Source organism: Peromyscus californicus, unplaced genomic scaffold (genome assembly GCF_007827085.1).
Source record: "Peromyscus californicus insignis strain IS unplaced genomic scaffold, ASM782708v3 Scaffold_5__1_contigs__length_169319896, whole genome shotgun sequence".
NCBI classification, from domain to species: Eukaryota; Metazoa; Chordata; class Mammalia; order Rodentia; family Cricetidae; genus Peromyscus; species Peromyscus californicus.
This window is the reverse complement of record NW_026294573.1, coordinates 123915609-123929529: the sequence shown is the minus strand read 5'-3', so window position 1 is coordinate 123929529 and position 13921 is coordinate 123915609. Positions and strand designations below refer to the sequence as shown.

Sequence of the window (13921 nt, the reverse complement as noted above, 5' to 3'; positions counted from 1 at the left end):
ATATGAAAGAAAATGTGAACTTGTTCTTTCTGAGTCTGGTGTGTTTCACTTACCGCAGTGATCTCCAGTTCACTCCATTTTCCGGTAACTGACAGAATTTCATTCTTCTCTATGGCTGAGTAAAACTCCACTGTGTACATAGAATGTATTTTCTTTATTCATTCCATATTTTCAGACACTTAGGCTAGTTTCTTAAGTTGGCTGTTGGGAATAGTGCTGCATTAAACAAAACATGTGAATGTTGACTGGGTTTCCTTCAGCTATATATCCAGAAATAGTATAGCTGGCTTATATGGTAGCTTTCTTGAGAAACCTTTGTTCTGCATATTGGCTGCACCAATTTATATCTACACCAACAGTGCCTAAGTGTTGTTCTTTCTCTGTATTTTTTTTTTTTTTTTTTTTTTTTTTTTTTGTTTTTCGAGACAGGGTTTCTCTGTGTAGCTTTGCGCCTTTTCCTGGAACTCACTTGGTAGCCCAGGCTGGCCTCGAACTCACAGAGATCCGCCTGGCTCTGCCTCCTGAGTGCTGGGATTAAAGGCGTGCGCCACCACCGCCCGGCCTTTCTCTGTATTTTTATCAGCATTTGTTGTCAATTGTTTTCTTGGAGAGAGCCACTCTGACTGGAGAGAGATGGACTATGTGCTTTTTTTAAATTCTGGGGAAACTAATGATCAATAGTCTTAAAATATTTCCTTTAATCATGTTCCCTGCCTGTTTCCTGTTGTCTGGATCTCTGCTTTTTTCCCGGTCTCTGTGCTGTCCTGTCAGTCTCTGCTTCCATGTGGAACCTTCCTCCTGTGGAGCTTCCATTGCAGTGCAGGATTCCATTTTTGCAACCATTTTTTTAAAAAAAATTTTTATTGTGTGTGCCTGTGTGTCTGGGGGTATGCCCATGTGCTTACAGGTGCTTGTCCAGGCTGCAGGTGATCCATTAAAGTTGGAGTTACAGGTAGTTGTGATCTGCCTGATATGGGTGGTGGGAATCACACTTGGGGTCTCTGGAATAGCAGTATGCCCTTAACTGTTGAGCCATCTCTCCAGCCCCTCACTGTGTTTCTCCTCTGTAGTGTTCTTTCTTTTTTACATGGTTTCCCTGTGTTGCCTTGGTTGGCCTTTCCTCTTGCCTCTACCTCACACGTGCAGGTGTGTGTCACCATTCCTGGCCAACTGTTGACTACAGTTGACTTTCATCTTTTCTTAGAAGTGTATCTCCTTAGTCAGTTTTCCCAATTTCTCCCTTTATCTGTGGGAGGGTATTTGTTATGCTAACTAAAAGCATCTGGTCTCTCCCAGCATTTCTGCTTCATGCTGCCTGTATTCAGCATGCTACCTTTCTCTTGTGGTGGTTGTACCTCTCAGAGGTCTAGTGTTTGTTTTAGATCTCCTATCAGGGATGCTGGCTCCCCTGCCCAGGAATTTGTACTGGGCAAGGGCTAAAGCCCTCTCCATGGTCCTCACCCTTCACTTCTGATGTTCTACTTCAGTGCTCATCCTGCCTTCCCATCTCTTTGGCTTGATTTTCTCTCATCTATGGACAACTTAAATGAATAGTATAATGAACACCCCCAGTTCTTACCCATGGGTTCACTTATGGTTATTATTTGGCCTCCTTTGCTTTAGCTCTCTTTTTATAGTCTTTTGGAACATGTTTTTGATACATCATTTGAAAGTACTGTGCAAAAATTATGACACTTCACTTAAAATGCTTTAACATGCATATTTCCCAGATAAAGACAGTTTTTCTACAAAACTACAGTATACATACATTAGATACATGGACTTTTTCCAATCTGTTATAGTTTTCAAAAGGTAGTTAAATTATTTCAAATATAGCCAGTGGAAGGTGTCTGGTGGTAGTTATTTCTGGAGTGCAGTGAGTATTCACCTCCTTACATGTTGGATAGCAATTGAACTGAAGATTCAGTGGGCAGTATAGCAAGTCAGAAACCTAAGACTATGAAATCTCTCTTAGACTTTGAAATTCTTCATCTCAAAATGATGATAATGGCAGTATCTTATTTAGATATAATCATATCTAAGAAAATTATATTTGTCTCTAAAATGTTTTCTCCTGCTTTTTAACTGTAAATCAAAATTTGATTATGAAAACATACTCGAGTTAATCATTTCCAGAATGATCTCTAATTTTCATTTCTGTAGTTTTTTGTTCATTTTGTTTTTCGAAACAGGGTCTCACTAAGTAACCCTGGCTGTCCTGGAATACACTATGTAGACCAGGCTGGCCTCGAAATCACAGAGATCTTCCTGCTTCTGCCTCCCTATTATTGGTGTTAAAGGCATGCACCACTATGCCCAGATATTTCCAAAGTAGAATGGGAGTTACACAAACATGTACCAATAGTCCAGGGGAGAGCATAGTCTAGGGGCAGATATGGGAACAGTTCTTCTTTAGGGGAGGGGAATGTACACTGTTTAGTGGAAGCCAAAGGAAGGGCAGATAATGGTTTCACCCTGGATAAGTAGTTCATTAACAAGGTGAGATTTGAACAAGACTGTTTAGGAGACCAGGGTATTGTAGAGGATGGGAAGAGGGATTCCTGTAAAAGTAGCGACTGTGCCGAGTGGTCTAGTTGGGTATGGAAGTTGAAGCAGGAACCAGAAAGACTGATAACCAGTGAGGCTGGCAGGTGGCAGCTACTGGCTGGTGTGAGTGTAGTTCACCACTGGAATTTGTTTCTTGTGAGAGGAGGGTGCTGGGGTCAACCAAGGGCCACTGTATGGGAGATAAGTGATCTACCACTGAGTTACAACCTCAGCTCTTGAATTTTGTTTTGTTTGTTTTCATGTGTACACGTGTGGTGTGTCTGTGCATGTGCATGCATGTTGGGATGTGTGTGTACCAGTGCAAGGGTGTGTATTTGGAGGTCCAAGGTTGGTAATGAGAATCTTCCTTGGTTGCTCTTCCACCTTATTCACTGAGGCAGGGTCTCTCAATCAAACCCGAGCTAGCTGATTTGGCTCAGCTCACCCACCAGCTTGCTTTGGAATCCTGTCTCCAAGGCTGGAATTACAGATGAGATACCATGTCCACCCAGCATTTACATGGGCTCTGGGAATCTGAACTCTGACCTTCTTGATTGCATAGTAAGCACTTTAAGTTGTTTTATTTTATTTTTTTGAGACAAGGTCTTAATATGTAGCCCAGAATGGCCTTGAACTCAACTGTGTTGTCCAACCTGGCCCTAGACTTAAAGTGATCCTCCTGCCTCAGCCTCCTGAGTGCAGGGGTACAAGCATATGCTACCATTCGTAATTGCCACTCGATGATTCTGAGAAGAATATTTGCCCTCATTTGCACTGTAAAGAGTTTCTTCTGATGGTATCATTGAAGCTGGATTACATCTGAAGAGATGAGTCTGAAAGGGATCTGTTAGGAGTGCAGTAAGGGAAGTTGGGAGCAGAGGCAGTGTTGTATGGTGATTGCACACCTCTAGAATACAAATTACATGAATGTCAGGTGCCCTAGTAACTTCCGGAGAGGTGTGTAATGAGTCTTTTTATGTCCTGCCAGCCAACTCCCAAGTAATGACACAGAGACTTGTATTAATTATGAAAGCTCAGTCTTTAGCTTAGGTTTGTCTCAACTAGCTCTGATAACTTAAATTAACCCATCTGTATTAATCTATGTTCTGCCATGTGGTGTTACCTCTCTTCCATCTTGTATTTCCTATTTCTTCCAAGTCTGGCTGTCGATTCCGCCTTTCTTCTTCCCAGAGTCCTCTCTGTCCCCCGAAGTCCTGTCTAACCTCTTCCTGCCTAGCTATTGGCTATTCAGCTCTTTATTAAACCAATCAGAAGGTACCTTGGCAAAGACACATCTTCACAGTGTAAAGAAATATTCTGTTTCCACCGTCCATTGCTGGGGGGACAAACACACACTTTGTGTCTAGCATTTACATGAGTATACTACTAGAGGGGAACTAGAGGACATTCCATTTTCTACATTGGGCATAGACAATTTGTATTTAGTTACCGCTTTTTCAGGCTAGGCCCACTTTCATTTGACAATAAACAATGAGATAAAGTATCAGGACTCCACGAACAGAGACCACTCTACCAAAGATAGTGATAAGTGGCATTTAGCTAGTTCACACTTTGCTTTTGAGCCTTCTGAAAAGGTGATATCACCTACCAATTTGAGAATTTCAGGACCCTGAAGCTCAATCCAAGCTTATATGTACAAATGGATGCCTGCCCACCAACTTTTCGAGTACCAGTTTTCTCAGAAGGGCTAACATTTTCCAATATCTAACAGTATTTGCATTATCTATTTGTACAAAGTATGAGGAAGAGTTTGTGACAATCAGATTAAGTGAGATTGTGTAGTCTGCAAGACAGTGGATACAATCAACCTGGAAATTTAAATGACTATATTTATTGAGAAATCTGATTGAAGACATGAAATTCTCCAGAATCACCTCCATTCATGTGGTCTAGGTCTTTACTTTTTATACATTTTTACTTTTATACATTTACTGTAATTTTAATGATAAACTGTGTAACTTGATCTGGCCACCTCATTTCTGGATCATGATATTCTGAGACACCGTGAGCTTCTAACATGCTTATAGATCGAAATAGAGCTTGTCTGGACAGATATGGGTACCACCCCAGGACTAGAAGTTAAAGGTCTGGGCTGAAAACCAGGAACCTGCTGAATTTCCTTTAGGAGACACAGCAGTTGAGCCTGTTGCGTGTTCTTTTTAAATCTCAGTATGATAATTTAGAGGACCGCTTGCTCTCAGTGTAGTGACAATATGCATTATTCAGATGCAGCATATTGGATTTCAAGTGAATTCTTTGGATACTACATTGGTACAAGCTTCTTTGTGGTTCATTTTCACCTTTCTTTCTATTTGTGGGTAGTTTACACATTTATAGCTAGTCTTGTTCATTTTTAACCCACCCCTTCCTTCTCCCACTCCTTGCCTCAGAGTCTCCTTCCTTCCCTAATCCAGATAGAATCTGAGCCCATGTAGAACCTAAGAGAATAAATTAATACTTTAATGTTCAGTAAAACGCTATCCTTCTCCCCTTCTAGAGTAATGATCTTAAAGAGTTAAGATGCTGAGTTCATTTGAGTAAATAGTATGGACACAAGCACTGATGGGTTGCAATGTTTGCTTCTGCTAATAAGTGAAATTTATATACACATTGCTTTTCTCTTTTTAAAAAAATGCTATCTAGAACTATTTTGGTGGAAAGCTCTCTGCTCAAGGGAAAATGCCTTGGATTGAATATAATAATGAAAAAGTGTCTGGCACAGAATTCATAATCGACTTTCTGGAAGAGAAACTTGGAGTGAACTTGAACAAAAACCTTGGCCCTCATGAAAGAGCTGTCTCAAGAGCTGTGACCAAGATGGTGGAAGAGCACTTTTACTGGTGAGTCCCTGATGTGTGTTCCTGTACCTCCCCTAGCTAGCCTAAATCCTCTTGAGCTTTCTGACATTCATCTTCTTAATTTTTTTTAAGTTTTACTCACCTTTCTCAAAGATTTTTTTTTTTTTTTTTTTGGTTTTTCGAGACAGGGTTTCTCTGTGTAGCTTTGCGCCTGTCCTGGAACTCACTTGGTAGCCCAGGCTGGCCTCGAACTCACGGAGATCCGCCTGGCTCTGCCTCCCGAGTGCTGGGATTAAAGGCGTGCGCCACCACCGCCCGGCTCTCAAAGATTTTTTTTAAAGTAATTTATTTTTTTTTAATTTTTAAAGATTTATTTATTTATTATGTGTACAGTGCTCTGTCTGCATGTGTCCCTGTGGGCCAGAAGAGGGCATCAGATCTCATTATAGATGGTTGTGAGCCACCATGTGGTTGCTGGGAATTGAACTCAGGACCTCTGGAAGAGCAGTCAATGCTCTTAACCACTGAGCCATCTCTCCAGCTCCAAAGATTTTTTTTTTTTTTATCAGAAATAACTTTGACTTAGGGTCAAAGTTCTGTCTGTTGTCTCCAAGTATCTAGAGCAGGACTCCACAGGCATTCTCTAGAGTCTTTCACAGCCTCAACCACTCAACTCTGCCAATAAGTCTAGATGTTTACAAGCAGACTGCATTCCAGTAAAACTATCATGTGCACAGAAATTTGGATTTCATTTATAATAACACGATCTTCCTTTTATGTTTTCCCAACCACATATAGACACAAAACTTTCACAGCCTGCATGCTGCAATTTGTTGGATTTTATGTGAGGGGGGCATTTCAATTTGTAGGGCTAATTAGTACAAATGAGTGAATGAAAATGCATGAGATGCCAGACAATGGTGGTGCACGTTTTTAAATGCCAGCACTCAAGAGGCAGAGGCAGGAGGATTTCTGAGTTTGAGACTAGTCTGGTCTACAGAATGAGTTCCAGAATAGTCAGGGCTTCACAAAGAAACTCTGTCTAAAAAGAAGAAAAGAGAAGAAAAAGAAAAGAAAAGAAAAGAAAGTGAATTAGACACTAGAGGAAGGCATGGAGGGCTAAGTAGAGATTAGATTCCTCAGTGGAATCAATTACACATTTGTGAGATTATGTCACCTTTCCTAAGGTAGCCTTTTGTCCTGATTGCTGCATTTGTATTTCATGGTTTCCAAGTTTGGAGCATCACACAAGTTTGAAGCATCACACAAGTTTGAAGCATGTCACAAGTTTGAAGCATCACACAAGTTTGAAGCATGTCACAAGTTTGGAGCATCACACAATTGGGTTGACCAGTTGCTCTGTATTGCTTCAGTGGCCCCACGCTGCTTCAGCACCATGCGAGTTAATCACATTTGGCTAGTCTTGCTTTGCAAACCTATTTGTCTTGTAGGCTTTTCCCTCTTACATCTATTTTCTGGCACTTATACCCTCTTCTCTATCCTCCTAGAGATGGCAGGCAGTCTCTTCCAAATATTTGCAGACTTTACTTTGTCCTAAATACTTAATTAAACATCATTAATCCCACTTTGTTAGTATTGCTATTTCTTGGTCAGATGTTGGCCCAGGAGCTTTTACTAACCACTTCCTCCCATCAAGGCCATTGCCTCATGGGACTGACTGTGGGATTCCTTCTCATTGGCTCACTGTTTCATCCATTTGCCCTCTTTTTAAGTAGGAAACTGGATGTTCCTGTTTCCGAGATTTTAAATGATCCTCTATTTTTTCTCTTCCCATGTTTGATTTTTTTCTCTTTGTTTATCCTGGGGCTGAGCAGCATTCCACATCCTCTCCCTACGTCACTATAAAGATGGAGGGCTGACCAAGGAAGTGCCTTGTGGGAGAGTGTAAACATATCATTGAGTGTTTGCAGGTCTTTTCCGTGTAATGCTGATGGAGATGCCAGGTCTCTGCTTTGTCATCGTGGGCATTAAGATGCATGACTGTCCAGCTTGCTTGGCTTCTGGGAAAGACTTGTGGAAAGGATCCCATCTCATTTGCTTGCCAGGTTTCAGACCCAGCAGTGGAAGAGGGAAATAAAGAGCCTGCCCTGCGCCTGACCCTCAAGTTACCTTTTGACAGTGTTCTACTATTTTTATTACCACTTTATTCCCTGGTAGAAGCTCACAGACAACATGTTTCTGCACTTCTCTTCACTAGCCCTCAGCTAATATGGGAGGTAGGGCAAGCTGTGGATGTGAGAGAGACAAAGCAGGAGGAAGATCATTAACTTCCAAGAGCTTACTTTACTTGGGTGGTACATAGCCTCCCTAAAAGCTAATATTGTTTCTCTAACTCACTTCCTATTAGAAAAAATGGGAGGGCATTTTGAGAAACAACATATATTCATCTCTAGTAGCACAAGGAAAACCAACCTTTGTCCTGTTTCTTTTCCTTGTCCTCTCCCCTCTTGCAGAGACTCCCCATACTCACTAGGGAGCTTTATATTCCCACTTTCACAGAATGTCTAAGGCAATGAGTCCCTGGACTGACTCTTCCCTTGGACTTTTCTCCTGCCCTGCCCTTCTCATCCCAGAGAGCAGAATGGAAGCCAGCCCCTGTACAGGAACTGACCTCAATGTTTGGTAGTTTTCTGTGAGATTCTCTTACATGTTAACAAGCTCCCAGGTTATGACTGTACTTACAGAGGTGGGAGGAGAGAGTCAGTAAAACCTTGGTGCTTGGCTCAGTTATTTGATGACCTGGGTTTTTTTTAGGTATATTTTATTTTGGCTTGAAACTTTGAAAATGCTCTGGTACAATTTTCTATTAGGCAGAGGTGATGGAAAGCTGGCATTATTATGTAACACGACATAATATCGAAGCTCTGTTTCAGGTCTATTCAGATAAGCACAGTCAGCTACAAAGTTGTTTTTCTTGCACTTGAAATCTATATAATTATATTCCACTTACATTATAAAAGCTATTATTGAAGATGAAGAAGGCTGTTTTTTTTTCTTTCTTATCTCCTTTGTTTTATACCGAGTGCTTAAGTTAGATCCAGTGCTTGGAAACTGGTATAAGAGGTTTTCTGAGACAGGGAATCAAATTACCAGAATGAAATTGATTTTTGTAATACCCTTGCTTCTTCAGTGACATATGCTGCCCCCTTCTGGCCATCAGTGAAGACCTTAAGAGTCTTCTAACCCTATATAATAAGCACAGCACTCAACGTTTTCAGTGATACGAATCTGCTTCTGGGTTTCCCATAATTTATAAATTTTAAGTTTCATTTTTTTTGGAACTGGTATTGAAGCCAGGGCCATGTGTATGCTAGACAAGCACTCTAGTACTGAAGGCCGTCTCCAGCCTGAGCTTGGCTTTTGATGTAATTTTAGTGTCTGGGAGAGATGGGGAACTTTCATAAGATGGCTTACAAGAAGGTGTGTGAAAGCCTGAACATGATGGCTGATTACAATGAATACAGATTCATTCCACTTTCCACTTCCTTATCCAGTTTTAGCTGTAGGAAGAGCTCTCGTTTGGAAGGTTGGTGAAATTTGATGATAGTTGAAGAAATAAGTTCCTACCCCTTTAAAATAGAATGAAAATAAAAGACAGCAAGGGTATAGCCCCATGGAGAGAGAACCTTTTTTTTTTTTTTTTTTGACATAGGGTCTCACTGTGTTATCTTAGCTAGCTGGGAACTCACAGAGATCCACCCACCCCTGCCTTCTGAGTGCTGGAATTAAAAGGTGTGTCACCATGCCTGGCAGTGAAAGGCATTCTTATGTCTTGGAAGGCCATACTCTCAGACTCAACAGTTTGTAGCTGTCTGTTTATTAGTGTTCATTTATGCCTTGGGCATGACGTCATGTTAGGTTATGGTAGGGATATAGCTCAGAGGCTAAGCGCCCATTTAGCAGGCATAAGGCATTGGGTTTGACTCAGTACTAAAAATCAAATCAGAACAAAACAAAACCCACCAGGGATCAACAGTTTTGCCCTATTCCTTTCCTCCTTCCCTCCACCCTGACGTTTTGGTCTCCTTGAGACAGGATCATGTTATGTAGTCTAGTGAGTTATGTAAATTCATAATCCTCCTGCCTCAGCTTCCCAGGATTATGGGTATGGGTGATGATGTTTGGCCTTTTGCCTGTTCTCTTGGTTTCCTTTAGAAATATTTGAGCCAGTTTTAAATCTTTAAATCTTTGGCCCCATTTTTGTAGGCAAGATTAGACACATTAGTTGTGATAAGGAAACTGAGTATCTTAACTTTCTGAAATAGATTTTCACATGATAAATTACTTTAATTGCTTATGCTAGTCGACTTTCCAAATTGGCCCTTCCTGCTACTCCAGTTAATAATTCATGACTCCTTGTGCACTGGGCTTCTTCCCAGTGAAGATAAAGGTGCCATGAACTCCTCAAGACACCAGTGGCAGCGGCTTCATCTTCCTCCATGGATCCTCCTCTCTGTTTTTCTAAGTACATGCCATCCCTTAGAAACATCACGTAGCCAGCATTGGCTCAGTGTCAAGCTGTTTTTCATTTAATCAACAATTCATACTTCAGCAAATGAAGTGAAGGACAATGAGTGTACAGATACCGTGTTCCTACCCCCAAGTGGTTCTCAGGCTGGAGGGCCTTTGTGGAGAAAATCTTCCTCAAGCCTTTATGATTGTCATTGTCGGGGTGAGTTTGAGGAGCTGAGGGGAGGCAGGAAGCACCTGCTGGTGAGATGAAGATAGGGATCACAGAGGAAGCGCTAGCATGGTGGAGCCCAAGCACAATTGGAGGGGCAGATGAAGGAGCTGACCGTAAGGACGCTTAGGATGCTCGGGTAGAGGCAGCAGTGTTTGTAAATACTTGGAGCCAAGAAAGAGGTGTTTGGGGAGTGTCTCAGTCCATCCAGGCTCCTGTAACTGAATAGCAGTCTGGGAAGCTTAGAAGTCTGCATCTCACTAGTCACAGAGACCAATAAGCCTGAGGCCAAGGTTTTGACAGACTCAGTGTTTAGTGAGGGCCTGCTTTCTGGTCCACAGATAACCATCTTCTTACTGTAAGGTCACATGGTAGAAAGAATATAGAAACTCTTATGGGGTCATTTTTATAAGGGCAGTAATCTCCCTCTTGAGGACTCTGACCTCATGACTTAAGTACACTGAAGGTCCTGCTTCCTAATACTACCATACTGGTTTCAATATAAGAAATTTGGGGACATGAACATTTCATCTGTAGTGGAGAGGGGAGGTCCATGTACTTCTACACAGCTGATGTGAAGGCTTTATGGGAGGCCATGCTGAGAGACAGAGACTGGGAAGGGCTAGATCATGGTGAGGATCCAGGGATTTCTGACATTGCAATATGATGGAATCCACAAATATGTTGGCCTGTGAGCATAGGTTGGGCACACGCGGGTGGGAGCCATGAAGGAAATCTCCTGGGATCCCTAAAGAATGATTCCTGGGATTCTTGCAAGGGTGAGGTGAAGCAAGCAAAAATGAGTCTAGTTTTAGAAATGTAGTTTGCATTTCCTAAAGCTCTTCCATGTGGGACTCATGGGTCTTAGGACAGAGGTATGGGTTAGGTATAGATTTGGGCATCACTTTGAACTGCTGGATATGAATTAGATCACCTCATCACTGCAGATTAAGTAGGTAGGAAAATGGAAGAAAAATAAATAGATGAGTCTTTAGATCATGGGGAGGTGGGAGGGGAAAACAGCCACGTGAGCTAAAAGTGTGTTCCCAGAGAGGCTGATAGTGCCAGATGCTGTAGAGTTATGAGAGCTAAATTCAGGGAAGCAGTGCTGGAGGGCATACAGTGAGCTACTGACTGCTGGATTGGATGAGGGTTGTTTGGGTGGAGTGATGGGGTGGAATCTCTCACCATTTCTGGGATACTGATTCAGAGGTGAATCCTTGGCTGTAACAACATGGAAACACAATATATGATGTCCCCTGCCTGTCATAGCGGAGATAAGAGTATATGACCCACACACTATTTTTTCTTTTGGTACTTTTCTGGAGTTGATTCCTAAAGAGCCTGTGTGTTCCTTATTTGACACTGGTTGTAATATTGGGGAATCGTAGAGAAGCAAAGAATCAAATGGAGAGCAGGGGCTGAGGAGATAGATATTCAGTTACTAAAGTGCTTGCAAGGCCTTGCAGGGGTGAAGACCTGAATTTGATTTACATAACCCATGTTTTAAAAATGATGAGTTTTGGGACTGGAGAGATGGTTTAGTGGTTAAGAGTGCTTGCTGTTCTTCCAGAGTACCTGAGTTCTGTTCCTAGCATCCACGACAGGCAGCTAATGACCACTCGGAACTCCAGCTCAAGGGGATCGGATGCCCTGCTCTTGTCTCTGAAGTGTACTGTCCCCTATCGTTCCCCCCCCCCCAAAAAAAAAAAACAAACCAGGTGTGGTGGTGTACAGTTGTAATCTCAGTGCGGGGAAGGCAGGGGCAGGCATGGCTCTGAGGCTTATTGGCCAACTAGCCTAGCTACACTTGATAAGTTCTAGGTCAGTAGAGACCCTGCCTGAAAAACAACTGTGGGCAGAACCTGAGGAAACTCTAGCCTCCACACTCATGTGCGTATGTGCCCTTATAACACGTTCACTTGTGTATAGCGAACATATGCGTGGACACGCACGTGCACACGCGTGCACACAGCAGGAAGGGGAAGAGTGGAAGACCAGTTTGCAAGGCTACTTTTAGCTGTAGAGTTCTGAATGAGTGCAGTCTTTCTTCTGTGCCCTGTGCTCAGCTGCTACTGCAGGGTGAGACTTCCTGTCATCGTTGCTGAACTGTGTGGCCCAGACAGCTGCCTCTCCTGCCTCCTGCTGCTCTGTACCCATTGCCATTGCCTCACTTTCTGCGCATGCCCACGTGCATATTTCCTGCTCTGGAGAGGAAGCAGAAGTCATTACGAGGCAGGAAGCTTAACCTCTCTGTAGCCCTCGATCCTTTATAAGACCCACATTCCCTCCATCTTGGGAAATGAGATGTCTCTCCTCTCCACACCCCCTTCCAGCCTTATTTTCTTATCTTCTAATTTGCCTTTGAACTATGGTTTTCCTAACTTTGTCCTCATTCCAGAAATTTCCTTAGATAATCTCACTTCCTCTCGCAGTTTTAAAACTCACTAACGTGTCCCTGCCCACCAGTTCTCCATGGAGAGTCTAAACTTGTCTCTGGGGTTCTTTCTACTTTCTGAACGTCTTCAGTTGGTAGCTCTTTGAGTCCTTCAAATGCAGTTGGTTAACCCATCTTTCATTCCCCAAGTCCATTCCACCATGTGTGATCCAGCACTGATTAGTGAAATCCACTCAACTGATGAGCCTGGGAGAAAACACCCACTTTCCCCTATATCCATCGGTTCCTGGACCCTTCTACCTCCACTTGGCACTTCTCTGCCATGGTCTAGTCAGCATATCATTTCTTGTCTGTCTCACTCACCCTGTCTTCTAGCCAGCCTTCCTACCAGCATTGCCACAGGTCTGATTATGTTTCTTGTCTGGTTGAAACTTTCCAGAGCTTAACCTTTTCTTTTGGAATTAAAGTGACTCAGCCTGGCCTCAGGCCTGCAAGGATCTGCTCGTAGTGCCCTTCCGCCTCAGGTCTTATAGGCTTCCTCACATGCATCCTGGAGCCCACCCATGCTCCTGGACTTCTTGCAGATCAGGAAGGCCAGTGTCTTCAGGCAGGTACCTCTTGGGCGCCTTCCTGTGCCTCCTGCAGTTCTGCCTTGTGTGACTGGCTGACCTAAAACTTCCTTTCTTCTTACGTGAACTTTCCAGCATAGAGTCACATATTCCTCATTTTTGTGCTTTAGGAGCCCCTCTGGTCTCTTATTATCTGTTTATGCCCATTTTAGGATAAATTTTTCCCTAAGACCATTGGCTTTCTAGACATTCAGAGGTTGTGTAACCCTGTTGATGTGAATTTAGATAATGTACAGTTAGAATCCCCCACTAGATCACTGCAGCTATAAGAAAGAGCAGATTCACATTTGCATAGAATTCAGTGGAATAAATGTGAGATATTTTACATCAACAGACCCATCACCCGCACTGTCTATGCACACTTAAATATCGCTGGGAAGCACTTTTTCTTATTTTCAGCAAAATTCATTTCTTCGCTTTGCAATACTTTATTTCAAGAGATTTATGAAAACAATACACACACACAGAGCTTTCTACAAGAGTTGTAGATATTCTTTTTGAAAGATAATAGGATAGAGTTAAATATTGTTCTAGTATGGAGAGTGCATTAAAATTAGGACTTTTTAGTAAAAATTCAAGAATGATTAAAAAACTTTAGGTAAATCTATTTCTTATATATTTCCATTTCTTAGTGGAGAGGACCCCAATAGAGCATAACTACATAAAAATGCTAAAAATTTTAAGGCGTTTTTTTTGGTAGTGCTAGAGATGGATGCCAGGGCCTGACACATGCTGGGAAATCATTATATCACTGAGATACACCCCAGGCTTTCTTCTTAATGTATAAAATAACATTTCTTTGTAGGTACAACTTACTATCATCCTT

The 13921-nt window shown here is 42.2% G+C and overlaps 1 protein-coding gene across 3 annotated transcripts in view; it reads left to right on the top strand.

Moving 5' to 3' along the window:
- Faxc (failed axon connections homolog, metaxin like GST domain containing) overlaps window positions 1-13921 on the top strand; it is a 74837-nt gene that overhangs the window by 8431 nt on the left and 52485 nt on the right. For all 3 annotated transcript variants that reach the window (XM_052718112.1, XM_052718110.1, XM_052718109.1), the window contains one exon: window positions 5212-5408. In XM_052718112.1, coding sequence (XP_052574072.1) covers window positions 5212-5408 — 197 coding nt within the window. The remainder of the gene's footprint in view (window positions 1-5211; window positions 5409-13921) is intronic.